This window comes from Blennius ocellaris, assembly GCF_963422515.1.
Source record: "Blennius ocellaris genome assembly, chromosome: 7".
Classification (NCBI taxonomy): Eukaryota; Metazoa; Chordata; class Actinopteri; order Blenniiformes; family Blenniidae; genus Blennius; species Blennius ocellaris.
In genome coordinates this window covers 23,635,895-23,658,013 of record NC_137656.1, presented here as the reverse complement: position 1 = coordinate 23,658,013, position 22,119 = coordinate 23,635,895, and the positions used below count along the sequence as shown (strand labels likewise).

The following is a 22,119-nucleotide window of genomic DNA, read 5'->3' as shown; positions in this document are numbered from 1 at the left end:
AGGAATAATGTTACATGATATTTTCTCCACCTGCCATATTTGTCGTCTCTCTTTACGCCCTGGAGCAAGATTGTGAAGGACGTGGTCTTCTGACACTGTTACACATCTAAAACTAGAGGCCTTGGCGATGGGAACTAGATACCAAGATAAAAGTCCAAGCGTCTGAAAAAAGAGAAAACCTTTAATGAGTTATCGTCACATCTATGAAGTTGGTTGCTCTGTAAAATAGTGACATTATTATCACTGAACCTGAGAGGAAGAAAAGTGTGAGCTACTCTATCATGGCCACTGCTATTTCTCCGACCTGACTCCGGACGATTGCAGCCACAGATACGTGAACTGACTGAAACTAGAGAGTCGTGAGAATCTCAAAGATTTCTGCTGATCTGCACAAATTCACGCCTGATTGATTCACAGGGACTCCAGCAGAAACTGGGCGAAGGAGAGCAAATAACTGAACAGTGGGACCACTTTCATTCTGGTATGTTCCTTTTTTATTTGATTGAAACGTATTAAGACAGTCAAACTGGCGTCATGCTTCCACTGCAGATTGTCCAACGTTGAGTTTTCAGAGACACTGAACCGTCTTTAAAGAACAAAGTCCATGTTTTTCTTATCTGGTGGGGAGAGAGACGCGTGTTCCTAAAGGAAAAGGTACAGTTCGTACACTTTGTTTCAAAAAGGAGGAACAAAGCAACTACCTAGTGTGGATTATTGCCATCATACTCATGTGATTCTATATTTAGTTCACAAACTAATAGAAAACCTATTTCTCGACAGTTCTTACAAAACCCCAGATGCTTTTCGCAGGACAGAATCTCCACATCCAGGATTTCACACTCCTGAATTAAAGCCCTCACTTGACATTTAAGTGTATTTTAAGTGTAACATTATAGTCCCTCCATCTTCCACAGAGCTTTATCTAAACCACAGCAGCAGGACACACGTGCTGATCCCAGCAGGCAGGTTCCACCTCGGACTCGTCGATCACAGAGCAAACACAAAGCGACAAAGACACTCAGTTTTTGGTCACGTGGGAGTAAAACCAGAGTAAAACGCCACACAGAAATGTCACCAAGCTCAGACTTTCTGTCACCGTTGAATTTACTTCATAATTAAATATATAATGTGTTTATTCATATATATATAGAATGGAAACTTAAAACTTGTCACATGAAGCAGTCACCTCAGCACCACCAGCACAAAAGCTTCAAGATGACTTCAAATAGAAATTGGTTAATGAGAGAGTAACAATTTAATTTATGCTTTTAAATTTTGCTCTTGATCCCATCTTTGTTAAAAAACAACAACAACAAAAAAACTTTTACAGAGGTCAAGAAGTTGAATCGGTATTTTTATTAAAATCTTTTTCACAAAATATGTAAAAAAAAAAAAAAAAGAATATCCTGTCCATATAAAGAATGCAAAGTATTTTTTTGCAATTCTGTTTTGAGAAAAATTAGAAAACTGGACAATAAAAGCTTTTTTTTTCTCTACGCATGTATGGAGTTAATAGGATGCGGGGGTGCAGAGAGGTCATTTCCTCAAGAGGAACTATAAAGCAAACCCTTTCTTTCTTTCTTTCTTTCTCATATTCTATAATGTAAGAGTCCAAAAAGCGTCCTCCTCCCCAAAAAAATTAAACCAATGTTTTTTTTATGTCTACTCTCTATTTGTCTCTCGTTGAATCAGAAAAAGAGAAGCAGTATTATACATCAAATTCCCTCATTGTGGTAAAGTATCTATAAAAATTATTCAAGTGGAGGACCAGCGCATGTTTTATCTTCATGTGTTTTAAATTGTTGCTTCCTGTTTTTTGTTCTCGAACAATGAACCGAGTTCTCCTCCTCCAGGATGAACATTAGTGTGTTTTTATGTGATGTTTTAATCAACATAGAGGATGTGTGAAGTCGCGGCCGGTTGAAGAACGAGGTCACGTGCAGGTTGTCAAACAGTTAAACTGTCCCCGGAGGAGACAGGAGGCGGAAGAGGAGGTGTTTTCTGCTCTCCGCTTTCCACCGGACGACGAAATGAGCCAAGCGACACGGACTGCCACGGTGGAGTCACGAAAAACCCGACAAAGAACAGGATAAAAGAGAGAATCAACATTTAAAAGTACGAAACTGCGCATCGGACGTCCATCCGAGCGCAGGCGCGCGCACGTCAGACTTTTTTCTTCTTCTTCTTTTTACGCAAAGCGAGAAGTTTTTCTTTTTGGTTTCTGATCGCACACGGAAACAAACCAGCGAAAGAAGAAACCGAGCACTTCTCCGAGCTGAAACGAGAAAACAGATGATCATCCATCCGAGGACGTCGCTTCCCTGAGACTCGATCCGCTCGCGCTTCATTTTAACGAGAGTTTGGTGCGTTTCTTGTTTTTTTTTTTGTTTTGTTTTGTTTTTTTTAACGCCGCTTGTGCGTAAAAGCGGCGCTGGAATCCGCTCTTTTGTTGCGGTCTGCAGAGCCCAGCGGTCCCTGAACCCTCCGCTGTGTCCGCAGGGGGGTTGATGCCAGCAGGATGGGGAACAGCAGCAGCGACCGGTCCGGCGGGGGTCAGGGGGACCGGCCCGACCGGGACGGCCAGCCGGGGGGCAAGGAGGCTCGACCCAACCTCCTGATGGACAGCACGGAGGACGGAGACTTGTTCCAGAGGGAAGACGCGAAGGTCCCGCCAGCAGCGTCGTGTGGATCACATCACGAACATCCTCTCATCCATTCATGTCAATCACACAAAACACAACACTGGCGAATGTTAGAATAACAGCGGGTGTTTTGAATTAAACCTTGAAACTGTCAGTCCTTCACATTTGGTAGTCGTTTCAGAGATGAAAGTAATAGAAACAAAGAAAACAACCAGGCAAAGCTGTGAAATCATCCATACTTTTCTATATGTCCATGATTACACCCCCCCTATAAAAAGAAAATGCTTTATATAATCTAAACCATAGTAGTCACCATTTATAATTAGTGTCTTTCTACATCTATGCACAAATACATACATATTTGTCTAAAATACTTTTTTTTTGTGATTTCAAAAAGTGTCTTGGTGTAAAAAGATGACACTGTATTTGTGCCGTGTAACAGTAAGATGCAGTCAAATACTCACTAAAAATAACATTTACATGCAGTTTTGACAACTTTCTGCTTTCATCAATCTTTTGTTAAATGATTGAAGCCACTGTAAATTATTGTCTTCAATGGGAAACATGTCAAATAATGTCCAGGCCAAGTCCAGGGATATAAAGTTCTTGCATCGGCATCAAAAACATGATAAATAGGATATTAAAAAAAACGATGTTATAGATGCAAAAACAGCTTTAGATTCTGTTTATACAGGTGAAGTGTGTTAATCACATTTACAATCTTATGTATTACATTCTTAAAAGATCACGCCAGTCAAATTTCACCCTGAAATGTTTGCAGAGAGGTATTTAAGTTTGATTTAAGAAGAAAGTGTCATTTGGCCTGAAGCTGCTTCTGTCAACATGCCGGTCATACGGTCACATCTCGCTTCCCAGGCTCCTCAAGAGATCCAGGAGTTCCTCGCCTGGCAGCAGGACCTGGACAGCGAGGGCAAGTGTCCGACGCAGGCCAGGCCCACGGTGTTCAGGTGGGCCGGAGCCGCCAAGGAAGTCTTCGTCTCTGGCTCTTTTAACAACTGGGTCACAAAGATCCCGCTCAACAGAAGGTGGTTTTGTCTGGATCGGAAGGTCTTGAAACGCTCCACGATTGTCTTTGAATTGAAATGTGACTCCTGGATTTTTTTTTTTTTATGGACCCCAGTCAGAAAAACTTTGTGGCCATCGTGGACCTGCCGGAGGGCGAACACCAGTACAAGTTCTGCGTCGACGGCCAGTGGATCCTGGATCCCACTGGGGTGAGTCCAGGCCCAGTAGGAGAGGAAACCTTTCCCTGCCGCCGTCTTCTTATCGACTATTTCCTGTTTCTACTCGCAGGCCGTGGTGACGTCCAAAACTGGAACCGTCAATAACGTCATACAGGTGAAACAAACCGATTTCGAAGTGTTTGACGCCCTCAGGATCGACTCGGAGGACTCGGCAGACATCTCAGGTGCTGATTTCTTTCATTAATCACGGTGAACACAGAGCCAACTTTTCAGATGTTACTTGTAAAAAAAAAAAAAGTGTTCTAAAGAAATCCAAAATGTTCTAAGTGTTGATTTATCTAATTCATGGATCACACTTTGATTTCAGTGTCTGATTCTTGTCAGCGCCGGTGTTTTGGATGAACTAGTTTCCCTGTTACCTGGTGACCGGCTTCCTCTTTTACACAGCAGATGTTAAAAACCTCGACCAAAATACGCAGCTGTCCTGGCGAACGCCGTTTACGCCGCTTCTCTTAAAGTGTAAAGCATCGCAGCGTTTGTTTGTCTTAGTTCAACATCAGCTGCCGCCGAAGTCACCAGTTAACAGGGGCACCAGTGAAACCGAAACACCAGACAGTGAGGCGCCATGGTGACGCTCCACATTTTGTAATATTATTAATAAACATATAAAAACATACAGTGTTGGAAGCAAGACAGTGACCAGAGGCTCAGTGTTTGGAATCCCAGCGATGATGCTTGCTTGTTGGTCCATGAGCAGAGCCTTGACCCTCCGGCATGCCAACGCCGTGTCCCACTGCCACGGCCCCTCAGCTGTCCCCCATGTCTCCCTATGAGGGGCTCTAATAACACCACGCTGTGCTCGTTCTTCACAGACTTGTCCAGTTCGCCCCCCGGTCCCTACCAACAGGACGCCTACGTGGTCAAAACTGAAGACAAGTTCAAACACCCTCCCATTCTCCCCCCTCATCTGCTGCAAGTGCTGCTCAACAAGGACACGGGCATCTCCGTAAGTCCTGAAGCAATGCTAGCTGTGTGTCGCACACGGTGAAATAAACAAGCACTTGAAGTTGTTTTGTTTGTTTTTTGAAAGCGTGTAGATGTTTCATCTGAGTTGGACACACTATGTGGCTCCTGTTCACTGTTTATATTTTCATTTCTACTGGAATGCAGGTACTGCAAGTATAACTTTACAGACCATGAGCACTTAGAACTGCATTTTTCCGGAAGAAAAGTGCTCTAAGAATAAACGTAGACAGATGGATACTGTCGTTTTGACTTGTTGTCATAAATTCCGACGCCCCATCTCCATGAATTGAATTGTTAATCAGTAATCCTGAGTGTGAGGCAGTGGAAATATAATATATATTGTCCAACAACAACAAAAAAATGACTTTAGGGGTGAATGTAGTGAAATTCCTGTGGTTTCTCCTCCAGTGTGACCCAACGCTTCTCCCAGAGCCGAACCACGTGATGCTCAATCACCTGTACGCCCTCTCCATCAAGGTATTACAGAATAAACAGGCTCCTTCTCGTCAGTCCTTCACAGCGACGTTCTGCTCGGAGCGCCGTCAACGTCCTCTCGAACAGTGTTTTTCAACCACTGTGCCGCGGCACACTGGTGTTCCGTGAGATCTAGTCAGGTGTGCCGTTGGAAAGTATCCAATTTCACATTTTTTTCTAAAAATCATTTGCTCTCACCGCCGTTGTCAGCTGTGAGAGCAGTGTGCAGAGTAATCATGTATAAATACTCTTTGCCAATAGATGGCAGCACAGAACTTTGCCGTTGAAATTGAAACTGAATGACGACAGTCTCGTTAATCACCACCACCTGCTGCTACCATCTTGTATCAAAGTACTGTGTCAGTGACAGTGATGGAGAAGTTTTTGAAAAGGAAGAATGTGAACCAGGATCTCAGCTCTTCATCCATCAGGTCCAGGTTTCACACTGAGGGAGTAAAAATAATTTAAAAAAAGAAATTGGGAAATACTTTTTTTCTGTATTCATTTGATTCCTGTTGATAAAACTTTGATGAGAATGACTTTATATTGTTAATAGCGGCTACAGAGTTTAACATTTTAACATTTTCGGGTGGTGGTGTGCCTCCAGATATTTCCAAACAAAAAAGTGTGCCTTGGCTCAAAAAGGTTGAAAAACACTGATCTAGAACTCCAGCCCCTCTCTACTGACCTTTTTGTGTTTGTGTTTCAGGACGGGGTGATGGTGCTCAGTGCAACACACCGGTATAAGAAGAAGTACGTGACCACGCTGCTGTACAAGCCCATATAACCCAGAGAGGTGGGACTCAGGCTCCACTGATGTGCCCAGCTGCTATTTCCTTTTCTTTTTTTTTTACAGTTCAATCACCAAAGATTTTTTTTTTTTCATTTGTCTTTTTCATAAATACAATTCCCGCACAATGTCAACAAATGAAACTTGATCAAGATTAAACCACAATCTCCACCTCATTGTAACAGTCATGTTTTATCTTGTCTATTCAAACTGTTTGCTGCAGGATCGTCAATATGCTTTGTTAAGGGACCAAACTCGTACTGCAAAGCCTTGAATAATGCTGGACAATTAGAGCCATAATTGTGGGTTTACTGAGTTTGTCGGTGTTGTTATTAGAAATAGTGCTGGTGAGGTGGTGTCGCTGTAACCTCAGTTACCTCAGGCGCGTCTGTACGTGAGCAAACACACACAAGGACACGTTGAAATTCAGCTTGAATAACCGTCTCTCCAAATGTCAGTTTTTCTTTTGTCATTGTAAACAGATTTTGTACACGTCAAGTTTTTTTTCACATCCGGCTGTGGAGAAAATGTTGAGAGATGAAAGTCTTTAAAAAAAAAAAAAAAAATCAAATTCTGTCTTCTGTGCTTGTTTGTTTTGCTTTTATTTTGCGTGTGTTTCCTGACTCAGTTGCTGCAGTGCACATCGGGATCCAGGTTTTTGTTTTCTGGGTTGAAATGCGTGCTGGCGAAGCAGTGAGCCGCCACGCGATCGCACTCGCACACCGCATCCTGGCATTTGTCGTTGGTGGCTGTGGAGAAAGAGCCGAGTCGGCAAATGGATAAATAACCGCTGGAAAACAACAACACGTCAAACACCCTCATGCAAACAGTCCCAGTGTGTACTTAAACTGCCAGTTGGGAGTATTTATCATCACGTCTGGACCAAATGTGACTGAATACAGTAATTATGAGCACACGGGAACAGACGGCCTTTTTTAATGGACTTTTTCACTGTGAAGTTGAACTTTGCTGTTCACTGAATGCTGTGTTTCACTATTTTATGGGCAACGGACCGTAACTAGTTTCCTTTAAACAAATAATACACTGACGACAATCATATGATTATGAGAGATGTGCTGCTGGCTCTAGCGAAGCAGCTATAGTGTCATATAATTAATTTAACTTGAACGGATAATAAACTATGAAAAAACTCTTGACACGTACCCACCTCTTCCAGTAAATCATTTTTCTTTTTAGTAAACCATTTTTCTTTTGCATAATGCATTAATATAGTAGGGCAGTAGTGCCTGATGACATTTAACCAATGTTTTTACAGAAATCAAGTGAAATGTATCCATTCTACAGACTTTTTCAAACTATATATGGTGAAATATATTTTACAGTGGTCCATGAAATGCGTGAACATGATTTTTCATGTGTGAATGGTACAGAGTGTTGTTGTGAAATGTAAACACTTCAGTTTGCAGATTCTCGTGAGAGGAATAAGTTATGTAATTCTGAACTAAAGCCTCTGAAATAGATTGCCTCCACTAAAAAAAACACTCTTAATTGGCGATAGTGTTGAACTTATGTGAGAAAACCTGAGATAATATAGCCCCCCCCCCCCCCACATTCTCTTGCATTTATCTATGGTTTATTTGTTTTGTAGATATTTATTCCACATGTAAAAGTGTTAGAGGAGGTGTATTTTGTTCCCGGTCTTACCTGAGCAGGTCACTTGTTTATTAGAGCAGGTGTGGTCATACTGGATGATGTAAGGGAGGTCGTCCAGACCCCCACATCCTGGAACCTTTCTGGATGCTTCATAACAGTTGTCATGAACTTTACAGCACCTGGAACAAAACGAAACACAAATCATCAGGTTGGCAAGCGTCATTATGAGGATTTCGGCGCACTCACCCCAAGAACTACCAGTAAATCCTGATCAAACGTGGAAAACGACTTCTCCTTACATGTCCAGCTCGTCTTTCGGGGTCCCCTGTCCCCCGAAGCCACACCAGCAGCCATATCCGTTGTATTTCAGAGGGTTGACCCCGGGCTGAGCACAGTAGATCATTTTGCCAAACTGCAACAGGTCTCTGGGCAGCAGTGCGCCGCTGGCCACGCAAGCTGGTGACGACATTCACACCGTGAACAAAGACAACAGGACAACAACGAAATCACAGCAAGCGAGGGGGGGTTTCCAGTGATACCTGAGAGAAGCAGCAGCAGAGGAGCCGTCGGATTCATGGCGATGGTCAGATGAGCCTGAAGTTTGCCTCGGATTGGCTCTTATAAGGCAGCAGGGATGGGAACATTTGGAGATAAGAGTTAAAACAAGGATCAAAGATAAGGACACTTACAGTTACATAATGTTTACACTGTATATTTACACACAGAACCTTAAGAAATGCCAAGTGTAATAATATCAGACCCCCCCAAAAAAGAACCCCCCAATTTTTCTTTTTATCATAATAACATACAGATTTCTTTCCAATTCCTGAGACGCTTCCTGTGTATCTGTCACTTTGTCGTCCCTCGTGGTTGCTAGTTGGTTTTCCATCTCACAGCTGCGTCAATAACAAACACTTGCTGCAGTTCCCACGACTTTCCGCCAAACTCAAGTTAGGTCAACACCAAAAGAAACCAACATAAACTTTGTTCAAACATAAGAAGCACCAAGAAGCATTCACAGATAAAGAACTTGAGTACGCATTGTTAATGGTTTTATACTTTATTTTAATTGAATATAGGAGTTCAAATTATTCCAGGAATTAAGAACAAGTCGGTTGTCTAAAGAATATCAGTCTGTGTTGGCGTCTATAATCTGCAAGAAATTACATGTGCATCGACATCAGAGGATAAAAATGGGTTTTGACCTCATAATGTGTCAGTAAAGGACACATTTATTGAACAAAGTTAGTGAACTGGAACATTTATTTCCATTTAGTATCTTAAACATTAAAAAGCAGAGTTGTGACCAGGTAACAGGATATATATATATATATATATGATTGTGTATAAGATAGTTTCATAGATATACACTGTATAGATATACAGTTTTAACTTTGTTTTCTAGTTAAACTTTGATGAAAGGTGACTTAGATTCTGGTGCTGGCTTTGGGTCCACCCTGCTGCTGAGGTGTGAGAGCATTTAACCCTTAAAACCAGGATAACACAGCCCTTAAAGTTTCATACATAGTTTTGATATGTGAAAATAAACTGTCTCATTGTCGCATTTATGAAGTTTCAATTACAATTTTGCTTGGTAAACATTTCATTACGTTTTCAGCTGTTTTTGTACCTGATTTTAGAAGTTTCAGCCTTCTTTTTCACCATTTCTTGGACAATTTGGACATTTTACAGCAGCTGTTTTCACTATTGTGGCTGCTATAAAAAGCCGTTTTGTGGGCTTTCCCCCATACTTTAAAACCTTTTGTTTGTCTTTTAAAAATCCCAGTCAATTTAGGGTTTTTGTGAAAGTTGATTTAGCAATTTTGCTCCCATTTCCTATGGTTTTAGCTATTTTCATCCATTTTAGCCTTTTTTTTTTTTTAAATGGCATTTTTTGCCAAGAGTTAAAAGTCCTTTTTAAAAATGATTTTGTGTCAGTAAATAAAATGAAAACAAGATCTTATCTTTACCGGGGTATCATTTGCTGAAAGGTTGAGGGAGCCACTGTTGCAGACCCTGGAGTTTTGACTTTATTGTGTGAGAAAACTTTACAGACGTGTGTGTGGGTTTCAGTACTTCTTTTTTGTTTTTTTTTTACTTATTGACAAACTGTATTATTGTCATATTGACCACAGAGGTCCGTCCACTGCCTCTCATGCTCGGGTTTCACAGATGTAGTTATACAGCAGGCTGCAATCGGCGTCGTTCCACATCTTGCGTTTGCGAGTCTCAGAGGCGTGAAGCTGCCCGCAGTCCTCGCCGTTCTCTCTGTACTCCCAGTCGTCAGGCTGCCCCACATCCCAGAAACTGAACACAAACAGAGGAAGCGGCAGAGCTGGTGAAGGCCCTGGGAACTTCACCATCCTTTAGCATCTGTTGATGTTTTCCATGTCCCGGCGTCACCCTTACGTTTTGGTGGAGCCGAAGTCCGTCCCATCCACCCAGCTCCAGTGTCCTTCGTTGTGTCGCTCCACAAGTCCAATCCAGTAGTTGTACCTGATGTCAACAATTCCTGAAATGTAGTCCTATCATTTAAACAAAAAAGAGGAAGAACAAACAGTCAGTGTGTTGTGGGTCTTTGTTGAGCTGCTCTTGTGTCCTTCAGTAACTTATCAGCACATTGGTGTCAAGGGGGAAACCAACACAACTTTGGGAAAAGCCCATTTTCACTGCTCATAAAGCACTTTAAGCAGTTCACTGATGGAGACCTCCATTGTGGGAAATAGACACTGTGACGTATGAACTGAGGCGAGTTGGTGACTTGAACCACAATCACTGCGATGGACTGGCAACCCAAGGGAGGAGCAAAACCTCACCAGTTCGTCCACATTACTCAGAACCACCAGGTGTCCTCCCTGTGCCGTGCACAGCTCCTCCGCTCTGCTCCAGGTCTCTGCAGTGGTTGACAGCAGGTAGCAGCTCCTCTGGAAAGACGTCCATCCGTCCCTACATGATCCTGGTTTGGTGATTTTGGAAAAAAATTAAATAAAATTGTGCACACACACACATATGTATATATATATATATATATATATATATATATATATAGAAAAACAACAATGTTTTTACCTTTAACTGGGACAATTTTGCCAACAGGCACCTTTTGCGCTGCTGTTTTTTGAGGGGGAAAAAGAAAAGAAAATATTGATAATAGGACGGGTGTTTGAGGACTGTGTCACTGTATTCTAATAATTTGTTCTAACCTGAAGTGGATGATGGCATCGCTCCTCCATAACTGATTCTCTCCATGTGATGTTTGATGCTGATGATCTCCTTGTTTAACTGGGAGACTTTAAACATGAGTGAATGGTCAGACAACAATCTGCTTCTCGGATGTCATCACAAAGCTTCACATTCCTCTGAATACATACATTTGATCCCAACTACCATCAGCAGGATGAGCATCAGCAGCACCAGGATTCCATACAGGATATAAATCACTGTCTTCTTCATGCCTGCAAACACTGAGTGACATTTCTTTGACTGTTCTGCATGATAGCTGACAGTAAACAAACACAACGTTAATTCAAAATAAAAAAAAACAATTGAGTTTTCATCCTACCCGTTCGTGTGGTGATTTTCTGCTCTGCATATGGAGAGTCGCTCTCAGGTGATCCAAACTGCCGATACTGAGTGTCCATTACTGGGAGGAATCAGCTTCTTGTGAAGAACCTTTTTTCTTCTTTGAGCATCTGAAGACTAATATTGGCACGTCTTAATTTTTTAAAGCATTGATGCTGGTATAATGACCTTTTATCTCATTTTGTTTTTGGCGGTGATCAATATGTTCGGTCCAGAGACTCATTCAGATTGCAGTGAGATAAGCGGGTACCCAAATCCCTCGGGTGGTTTCTAGGCCACATTTGTTAACTATTAACGCTTCAATAAATAGACTCTTGCCATTATGTTCTCTGTGATAAAAAACACATTTTAGATGTATATTATGCGCATCTTATGCATATTTAGAATACCAAGTCATTTAACCACAACATACCTTATTCCATAAAATGTGTCTCTTACCTTGATCAGCTGGAATATCTGGGATTTTCTATGGTTGGACTCTGACCATGTCATGATAGAAAGTCCACCCCTTAAAGAGAAACACTTTTTTTTTTTTTGTTGTTAAAGGGGTTTATTTAAGTGCGTTCATATTTCTGTGCAAAATATAACAATCTTAAATAAAAGGGAAGGTGTGAGATCTGAGCACAGACTGTTACAAACCACTGAATGTCAAAAATAAAAAATAATCACCAGGAATCCTTCAATTCAGCAAACAGGCCTTTATTAACAAAAATGTATTAATTTACAAATAATTCTGAAAGCATCTCATAAATCAACACATCTAAGTATCAAACATCATCTGACACGGAGATCTAATCTACTGATTAGATCTCCCCCTCTAGGCGGTGTTGGTTATGTCATTTGGACGGTCAATGTTTGAAAAAAGATGGACGGAAAAATGGCGCACAGGTTTCTGAAAGCCGTCTAACATATGTGTACTGTAGAACCTCGGACGAGGGACCCGGTAAGAACAGATATGTCGAGCACGGAGAGGTTTTAACTGTTAACACACCTTAATGAGGGACGGCCTCCAGCAGGGGGCGCTGCGGTGGCGTTTACTTCAGTCAAACATGAGGCCCGTGGACCAAAACTGGCCGCAAAAAGCCCCAATGAGCCCCAGAAACCCCCAACCAAGGTGTTGGGTATAGGATTCATTTTTACATTTCTATATATATAGTGCAGAATGTTTCATCGGTAAACACTGCAAGTCCTTACATAACAGATACGCCTTTTGTATGTGGAGGTGAATAGTTTATTAAAGCAACATTGTTTTTGTTGTTTATCTGCACACACACGGTTGCTACATTTCCAACGCTCTATTCACAGTGAGGATTACAGGCTTTGTAAGAAGAGTTGAGTGAAATGACATTTCTCTCATTTTGTCGTCGTGAACATATTTTCTTTCTGTCATAAGGTCTTGACCTCACCTGGACTTGAACTTGGGACTCGGACCTTGTGATCTTGGACTTGTCTTGGACTCGATAAAGGTGGACTTGACTCCAGGCCTGGTGGGACGTTGGGAGGCGGCGCTGCCCCGGAGGCCGGCTACAGGGGCGGCCCCGCCACCACAGGGGCCCCCAGGGGAGGGGATGGAGCAAGCTGTGGGCACCGAGCCTGCTCCTCCTCTCCACACCTCCGCCCTCCTGGTCTGTGTCGTCTCCACCCTCGTGGACTCGGCCTCTGCCCACCTGGCCAGACTCCGCCCTCTCGGACTCCTCCGTGTCCTCCGCCCGCTGGCGTGTCTTGACCTTCATAGACTGGCTGCCTCCGCCCACTGGCTGGACTCTGCCAGGCGCCTCCCCGTCCCGGGGCTGGTCACTGCTGCTGTCGGGGTGTCTGTTCCGTTCTGCAGCAGGAGACCCTCGATCAGCTGCTGATCATGAGATCATGTGAAGAAGAAGAAGAAGAAGAAGAAGAAGAAGAAGAAGAGGAAGAAGAAGAAGAAGAAGAAGAAGAAGAAGAAGAAGAATTGGTCAAGTGAGGCAAGACAAACAATACAAGACCTCAATGTTCTGATAAATAATTAAGATAAGATCAAAGCTAAATGAAGAGAAACCACAATAAAAACCACAATAAAACCTCACAAAGGTAAAAAGCAGTCACTAACATAAACCAAAATAAGAACATTCAATGAAGAGCCACCATAATAAATAGAGCTGAAATGGATGAACACAATAAAGTGCAACGTCACTGGTTTTGTTCGGTTCAGTGACGGCGACAGGAACAAAGCTGTTGTTAAAGTGCTCCGTCCTGCACGGCGGGCCCAGGAACCTTCGACCAGAAGGGAGGGGCTCCAATCCGCCTCTTAGAGAATGGGAGTCACTATGGAGGATTGCTGAGGCCATCCTCTGGACGGCAGAACCAGTGGCGTGTGCATAACGCCTCCACACCTGCAGGCGTGACAAGCCTCCCTGCTGCAGACCCATGTGACAGTGTCCCAGTGGTCAGCCTCCCAGAATGCATCACCAACAACCTGCAGCCTGTTACATCACTGAATGGAGAGACTGTGTCCACGCTTCCCCCTGCTGCACCTCAGAGTAAAGCCAACAACTCCAAAAAGATGGATTGGAGACAATCTCAGTTTTGTGTTGTCTGTCATTGAAAGTGTTGAGCAACACTAATGACATAAATAAACAACAAATAAATTCAACATGTTGCCATGCCTCTTGAAGAAAATATAATCACACTCACAGTTTCATGATGTGCTCAGACAATTTTTGACTCAAATGAACTGTGTTGTGCAAGAAACTGATAAATGGTGTTGAGTTAATACAGTAGATACAGCAAGTGGAAGGTAATCGATTACAGATTTAATACAAAGACGTGTGAAACTGAAATGCACATACAAAAAAAATCCCCAACAATGCATTGAACAATAATACGAATTTTTATTCTGACATATTACACCCATCAGTATTATTGATTAGTAAGGTGATTATAAGATTAAGTTACACTACATGACAGGTAAACTGGAAGCCTCAAATCCAGTCAAAGGGCTCAAAACAAACCAGAAGATGGAGAAAGGCAATGAGCATTCAAGCTCAGGAAGCTGGGAGAACTTGCAGCCGTTGGTTGAGTCTTCACAGACTGCACAGAGGGTAACACGCTACCCAAGACCACAGCAGCCCAGGTGTGCAGAGAGATGCAGAGGCTACTGCCCAGCAAGGTGGCGAGTCCAGACAGCGTGCCCCCACCGCTACTGAAGGCCTTAACCATCTTCAATGGTTCTGGAGTGGAAGATGCCTTTTTGTATACATGTGACATTCACCTCAAACAGGGGCAGTGGTGCTGTGAGCTTTTAATTCTTGAGATGGGTGTGGACACACACCTGGTGGTCTGGATAATGGACTACTTGACAGACAGACCTCAGTATGCTCCACTTGAGGACTGCAGGTCTGACACTGTGGTCAGCAGCATGGGAGCACCACAGGGGACCATGCTTTCTCCGGTCCTGTTCACCCTTTACACATCTGTCTCCCACTACAAATCCTGCCACGTGCAGACTTTTGTGAACAACACTGTGATTATGGGGTGTATAAGTGGAGGACTGGAGGAGGAGTACAGGAAATATTCTATATATCCCCATCTTAATCATCTTGTAATTCTTTAGTATGTGGTGTGCTGATGCTGAAACTTTAAATTCCCCCACAGGGCTGATTAAAGCATCTATCTATCTATCTATCTATCTATCTATCTATCTATCTATCTATCTATCTATCTATCTATCTATCTACTATCTATCTATATAAATATGATCGATCTCTCTTATTCGCTAAAAAGGCGCCTCTTGTTAGGACAATAGTTACTTTTTTTTAAAGGATTCGTTCAAAAACGTACTATTTTGATAAATAGATAGTTGGATTTGGTTTAGATCAGTCATTTTCAAGCGAGACTGTCGTAGGTTTAGTCTACTGAAAAACCTTTCGCTCATATGGGATTGTTGATATTTTTTGACCGCGTGATGACGTAGCAGTGTTGTACGTCTTACGTCACCTCTCGACGTGACTTACTTGTTTCCGGCGTCTGTTTGGAACGCAAATAGGAAAATGGCGGCCCTCGGACGTATCACGAATCTGCTGCTGAGGTCTACTCTGAACCAGACCCGGCGTCAGCTCTCTGCCACCGCGGAGCATGGCGACCAGTCGGGTGAGGGGAACAAGTCTTTACTCTTCACAGACTGACTTTAATGCCGTTTCTATCGCATTGCAACTTGTTTGGACAGTGACCTTGCTGAGCCGCTGTTAGCCACCGTTAGCATTAGCTTCTCATCCTTGAGTCGACAGCTCGCAGACTTTGGACCAATACATGATATATACACAATACATAACTTTTTACGCATTGTTTTTATTCGGTTGCTCCTCTCTGTGAAGTAAATACATTAACCGCCTAAAACATTAGATTATACGACTTTATTTTCGAGTGAGAGTGAACGTGGTGCAGTGTCCTGTGTACTGAAAGGGCAACAACAGTCACATCAGGTCACCAGGTTCATAATGATTCTCATTTTTCATGGGAAAATAAGCCGCAAGAAAACTTTAATAACGATTAAGACAGGCTGAGCATGAGAGAAAATTATATACTGTTGCAAACTTGAAGCGGAACTGTTTGAATGCTGCAAACATAAGCTGTGTTTCTCATTATATCTGCTTATCATTGACCAAAATAGTGTGAAATTGAGTGTATGCAGATATATCACTAGATGAGGTTCAAGTCATTTTAGTGAGTTTGCATCATACATGTCATAAATGGTATTGATGAATAAATGTTAATGCTGCATATCTCTTGTCAATGACATTTAATTGATGGACATTTTTTTAGGAATAATTTAGGACTTATACAATCGGGAAATAATGTATTTACTGCATTTTTGTGGCCGTGAAAACCTATAGAGGCCAATACTTGACTTCTAAATGGTTGCGCCAGGATTTTGTAGCTTTCTCTAAATATTAATGTCATGATGATGTGATTTTAAGTTTTCTAAGTTGGTGTTAATTTCATTTCTCTCTCAGTTGTTTTCATACTGTTAAAAGCACTTTGTACTTATTGGTATGCGAGAGTGTTAACAGTTCTTATCTCTCACTTCCAGCCAGGTTATGGAAGATCCTGACGTTCGTCGTGGCGCTGCCCGGCGTCGGGGTGTGCATGCTGAACATGTACCTGAAGGAGCAGCAGCACAGCCACGAGCAGCCAGAGTTCGTCCCTTACTCCCACCTCCGCATTCGCTCCAAGGTCTGACTTCAGTGAATCGCACAGATCTGCATGGAAGTCACAGTTTTCCCTACTGATTTACACTTCATTGTGTTTCTTTTTTCGCCAGCGTTTCCCCTGGGGAGATGGAGTCAAGTCGCTCTTCCACAACCCTCACCTGAACGCCCTCCCGACCGGCTATGAGGGCCACGATGAATAAACGCCACACACCTCGTCGTAAACCGTCACAGGGACCAGGCCCTTCGTCTGCGTCTGTTACCGGACCATACTCCCACTCACAGTTGACCCATTTCAGTTCTATTTTGTTTACCTCAGTGCTCGGACCACAGCAGCACCATAAACAACAGTTCCTTCTTTCTGGACCACGAAACAAAATGTCTGCTCGACTTGAATTAACATAAATAAAATTAACTCTTATTACCTCATTTCAGAATTCCATTTCTTTTCATGCGTTTGTCATTTTTTGCACATTCTGACTATGGGGGTTTAGAGGTTGGCTGAGCTAAACATGTCAAGTTTGTCAGGGTGAAATTGTTTAATAATTTTGAATTTTTTTATTGTAAAATCTGATCCAAACACAACATGACATTTGGGAAGTGCACACTATTGCCCTGGACGACGCTATCTAAGATTATAGAAACAAGGTGCACACTCTTTTAATATTTGACTTAAGAGTACCAGCAACTGTAATGTTCATGATTGCTGCAGTTGTGACAATGTTTATTACCATGATCTTTCTTATAAATATATAGATATTTATAATGAGATGGCAGTTTATCCAAACTTCTATAAGGAATATGTTCCCACTTGTTCAGTGGAGTAAACCGCAAATCTAAATTCCAAATTTTGACTACAGTATCTTAAGTCGGCTGTTATATATTCTATTGGACACATTTATGTTGGAAATGTGATCGATTTAAATTACTTGATTCTCATACTAAACTCTGAACTTTTAAACTGAATAGGGTATAGTTCCTGAGGAAAAGTTCACCTTAAGTATTCATGTACTGATGTAAAACGTAAGGCATTTCCATTTGTGCGAGCGTATTGCTTCTGATAAGATGTTGTTTTTGGTTGGTTTTCATAAAGATTTCTATAAACACTTGTTTGAGGCACATGTACATGTAAAAACAAACTGTATATGTGTGGCTTTCTTCCCAATCGGTCAAACAATGCATGTGAGGCTTAATTGGTGACCCTGAATTACTAGATTATGTGTGTGTGTGTGTTTTATGTACTGGCCCATCTGTCAGTGTGTATCGTGCACTCACACACTGAACTGGGATTGGCTCCAGCACCCCATGACCCTGCACAGGATTAAGATGGATGAATGGAAATATGCTTTAGAGAAACACTCCAATTATTATTATTATATTTATTATCATCATCATCATTACAAATATCCACTGAATCTCTTTTTACTTTTGCTCCATCCTGTGAATGATCCCTCCTACTGAACACTGCGCTAATAAACTATTTGTACGCTCGCATGTATAATGTGATGGGATTAGACGCGCACGTGACCCTCCGTTGTAAACTCCGCCTCTCGCGTGAGCGCGCTTTAAGCCGAATTAGAAAATCCTGGGTTAACAAAGCTCACGGAATTTCAGCTTCATTACACCGGTTTTCTTCCTCAGCCTCCCGTCGCTCCGACCAAACCCGGCCGTTTGACGCGTGCCACAGCCGCCTGGCGCACCGCTCCAGCTCGGTTTTGGTCGGTTTTCACGGCCGCGGCTCGCGATTTGATTACTAAATCTAGCATTGAAACATCTCGGATCAGTGCGCGCGCCCGCGCCGCCACCGAGGGAAAAGCAGTCGAGCACGGAAACACGGATCGTGACCGATGAACCCAGACAGAGGTGAGGAGACCTGGAACCCAAACTTAATATTCTATATGGCAAAACCAAATACTATTAATACAGTAGTATGGTACATATAATACAATATGGCATATTATATATACCAAAACACACATATATATATATAATTTATTTTCAATAGATTTCCAGATGATGAGAAAACATGAGAGGGCTCATTTCTTCAGCTCCAAAGAGCAGGATCTCATCCTGAGGCTGTATGAAGAAGAGAGAGAGATTCTAACAGCTAAATCCAACACCACCAGCGCCTCCAAACTGAGGGAGGAGGCCTGGCAGAGAATCGCTGACAGAATAAATGAGTAAGAAGGTTCATCTCCCTTGAATTGTTTGAATGAAGTTGACATTGTGTCTGTGGCGTGATCTGAAATGGTGATTTTTGTGGATTTGCAGGGTGTCCGACAGCGGCTACAAGAGGACATGGCAGCAAGTGAAAGTCAAACACAAGAACATAATGCAAACAGGTACACTCATGAAAAAGATGTTGCAAATACTTATTTTGGACCAATTCAATGTGATTTATAAAGCGACAAAGACAACACAGCCATTTCAAGGCATTTTTACAAAGAAAAAACAAAAAAATTCCACATGAACAATAAGCAATGGTTGGAAAGGGAAAAGAAAAACTATTTGTTTTTCAGAGGAAGAAACCTTTGCAGAACCAGACTCGGTCCTGGAGAGGTTTAGCTCCTCCCAGTTCAACACTCCTGATTGCAATGAGGGCCTCATTATTGGGCTTTTTCACAACCTTGGTGATGATGTCATCGTTAGATTCAGGGGTGCTGAAGCAGGAGAGACTAAAACATGCATCATTTAATTCTTTTATGCCACAGAACTACTAAGCTTAGTTCACATTAAGTGTATTGTTAAACGTGTTATGTTTATCTCTACGTGTGCGTGTTATATAAAAATGTCAACGGCAAACAATTGACTCCTTATGTTCTGACTATGTTTATTTTTAGGAACTATAAATCATGTCTCCAAAGCCTTTTTTTTTTTTTCCAAAAATGAATCTTAAAATGGTCTGTTGCAGTAATAGAACTCTGCACTTCAGCGCTTTTATCTGCAGCTCCCTCGCTACTCGCGTTGCGTCACGGAATCTGTTCCCTTCGCAGCAAAAAGAAGACGAGCTGAGTTGATGAGAAATATCTCTGAGTCAGCGACACCGTCTCTGACCTCGGCTGAGGACGACATGCTGCTTCACAAGGACAAGCTGAGACTGGATCTTCTCCCACTAGTTCCCACTCTCGACCACATGAGTGGCCCCGACAGCTCCTTCATGGATGGTATTGGTCTTCTTCTACTTTTTTGTTGTTGTTTGTGTGTCTTCCATCTTTTATAAAAGTCAAGCGATTGAGGCAGAAAGTTCCCACACGGCTTGTTGTCCTGTCGTACCCAGCAGTGCCGGGCCACCCCGTCCTCCTCCTGCCTCCCGTCACCAAGACGGAGCCGGAGAGCCTGAGCAGCGATGAGACGGACGTCAGCGACCCTCATTTTGAAATCGTAAGCGTTTCCGAAGGCGGACCTTCTGGAGCATTCACCTGCCCGCTGCCTCATGCACGTGGTGTGCGTTTTTTGTTTTCTTGTTGTTTTTTTTTGCAGGACATGAACAACAGCAGCTTCCACGACAGGTCCGACTCAGCAGGTCCTGCAGCTGGTGGCAGAAGTGGCGAGGTAAGACGAGCGCGCCGGCGTCGGGAACAGGAAGCGAACGGTGACGGCACCTGTGTCTGTTGACTTTTCCCCTCGCAGAAGCACACGGAAGACCTGCGTGAACTGTACAGCTGCTACCTCAAGAAGGAGATGGAGAACCGGGACCAGGAGATGGCATACAGAGCTCTGAAGATGAGAAAGTTGGAAAAAGAAATCCTACTACTTGATAAGCAGTTGATGTGATCTTTAATTTTTTTTTTTCGCCCCTCCAAAATTTTCTATCAACAGTTGACCTCATCATTAGAAAACATTCAGTCTTCTCTGTGGCCTCGTCCGGCTGTGAGGCGCTGGAGCCCATCCAGACGGTGACTGTGTGGAAGCAGAACAGGTCACCAGGTCAAACATCCCAGCAGCCATCAATTAACCTCAAACGTTTTCTTTTTTTTAATTTGTAAGGAAGCTGAAGTCCACACTGGGCGTTTTCTCACTGTGAAGGAAGGATGATAACCAGATTATTAACTGAGAACATCGTTTTAGTTTAGTTTTAAAATTGTATTGAAACCTCTACCATGAGTGGACTTGCAGACTCAGCGGTCCAGTGATTGTTTCTTTAATTACCGAGGAGGATTTTACTGGAAAAGCTGTCACTTTTTTTTTTTACTTTGACTTTAGTTCTGGCATATTTAACTGGCTGCCACCAAAACAGGGTAAGAAGAGCATCAACTACAGTGACTCTATAAATACTTGACTTATAAATGCATTTTGAAGGTGAAACATATGCATGCATATTATTTAAGAAACCTAAATTATACTGGTATTTATTTTCATAAATTATTGCCTTAATGTGTTAATGTGTTTATATAAGAGTAGAAGTCTTCAGTCACAGGATGGTTCTCTGATGACGAGGATTAGAAGAAGCGAGATTAGGTCAAACTTTTCTTTTCCTTTTGGGTAGTTTGCTTCTTTTAGTAAATGAAACGCTTTATACAGGAATGGACAGAATTAGCACTTAATACCCATATCAAGGTGAGCAGAGATTTATGATGCACATTAAAAGAATACTAAACACTTTGGAGCTAAAACAACGACGGGGATGTGATTTACAAGAAATGTTTACATATGAACAAGTCCAATAATGAGCATCATAATAATGATTTATTGAGTGTCTGTTTAGGTTTTGTTTATGTGAAACTGATGCTCTGGTTTCATTATTGTGGAGAGGAAATGAATGAAAAGTTATGAAAATCCATATTTTGATTTGTTTTCAAAAACATTTCGGTTGGTAAAAATGATCAAATCCCATTTTTTTCCCTTCTCTGCTCACCTGTATTCCTGTTTGACTTGTTTTCAGGCTTTTTAGTGAATGGAGTGGACATGCTTAGTTGTTTTATGTTATTTTACAGTTTCCTTTGTTATTTATTGATTCGTAAATGGCTGCAATGAATAAAACTTCAGTTAATATGAAGTTGAAAATGTTGAAAATCCAGAAGCTGGATTGTTTTTGCAATATAAAAGGTGCAGTTTGGTGTTTCACCAGGCATTTCTGTTAATCCCATGAGAGCGAATGTGATCATGATTGTATTTAATACAAAATTCATTCTTTTGTCATATGTCTGACTGCCACAATCTAAAATAAGAAAACTGCCTTTTTATTCCAGTGTAGAAGAATGGTCTGTAATTTCCAAGCAATTGTACCACAACTAATTCCTTTTAATAAACCTGTAAAACAAAACAATTGTTATATTTACAATCAGCCTGACTTTGAGTCTGTTTATTTTAGTGAAGTTGCTTTGTTGACATGGAACACACACGTAACTTAGATTTTTACTCCAGGCATCATCATTATTGGTTAATATGTGAAAATATTGACTGATCAATGTAAGTATGAATTAAAAATACAAGGAAACCATTCAAAACTGGATCTGCGCATCTTGTGTCGAAATTAAAAAGCATGTAATATTATATCTGCATATGTAGGTCATCCCCACAAGAGTATGTGGGTAATAGTTGTGCTGCACGATGGTTGATTTTGTACAGTTGATCGTCAAGTAATGAGAGTTTACTCTGTCTGC

General features: G+C 42.0%; 4 protein-coding genes across 4 annotated transcripts; 3 read left to right on the top strand and 1 right to left on the bottom strand.

The window, feature by feature from the left end:
• Positions 1-2,031: 2,031 nt before the first annotated feature.
• prkab1b (protein kinase, AMP-activated, beta 1 non-catalytic subunit, b) lies at positions 2,032-6,681 on the top strand. Its single transcript, XM_080499160.1, has 8 exons — positions 2,032-2,363; positions 2,500-2,665; positions 3,519-3,688; positions 3,784-3,877; positions 3,957-4,071; positions 4,720-4,853; positions 5,282-5,350; positions 6,057-6,681. The coding sequence occupies exons 2-8, from the start codon at positions 2,519-2,521 to the stop codon at positions 6,132-6,134; spliced, it is 807 nt and encodes a 268-aa protein (XP_080355286.1). The 5' UTR covers positions 2,032-2,363; positions 2,500-2,518; the 3' UTR covers positions 6,135-6,681.
• Positions 6,682-6,700: 19 nt separating this feature from the next.
• pla2g1b (phospholipase A2, group IB (pancreas)) lies at positions 6,701-8,327 on the bottom strand (the record flags this gene model as incomplete). The annotated part of the gene is made up of 4 exons (XM_080499161.1): positions 6,701-6,886; positions 7,803-7,930; positions 8,051-8,207; positions 8,291-8,327. The coding sequence occupies 4 exons, from the start codon at positions 8,325-8,327 to the stop codon at positions 6,762-6,764; spliced, it is 447 nt and encodes a 148-aa protein (XP_080355287.1). The 3' UTR covers positions 6,701-6,761.
• A 7,016-nt stretch (positions 8,328-15,343) lies between these two features.
• cox6a1 (cytochrome c oxidase subunit 6A1) lies at positions 15,344-16,940 on the top strand. Its single transcript, XM_080499820.1, has 3 exons — positions 15,344-15,458; positions 16,399-16,541; positions 16,630-16,940. Exons 1-3 carry the CDS (start codon positions 15,359-15,361, stop codon positions 16,717-16,719), a joined length of 333 nt encoding a protein of 110 aa, XP_080355946.1. The 5' UTR covers positions 15,344-15,358; the 3' UTR covers positions 16,720-16,940.
• A 1,316-nt stretch (positions 16,941-18,256) lies between these two features.
• On the top strand, positions 18,257-20,290 carry LOC308132213 (uncharacterized protein; the record flags this gene model as incomplete). Its single annotated transcript, XM_080499212.1, has 7 exons — positions 18,257-18,379; positions 18,522-18,696; positions 18,788-18,858; positions 19,510-19,680; positions 19,794-19,897; positions 19,997-20,068; positions 20,147-20,290. The coding sequence occupies exons 1-7, from the start codon at positions 18,364-18,366 to the stop codon at positions 20,288-20,290; spliced, it is 753 nt and encodes a 250-aa protein (XP_080355338.1). The 5' UTR covers positions 18,257-18,363.
• Positions 20,291-22,119: the final 1,829 nt, after the last annotated feature.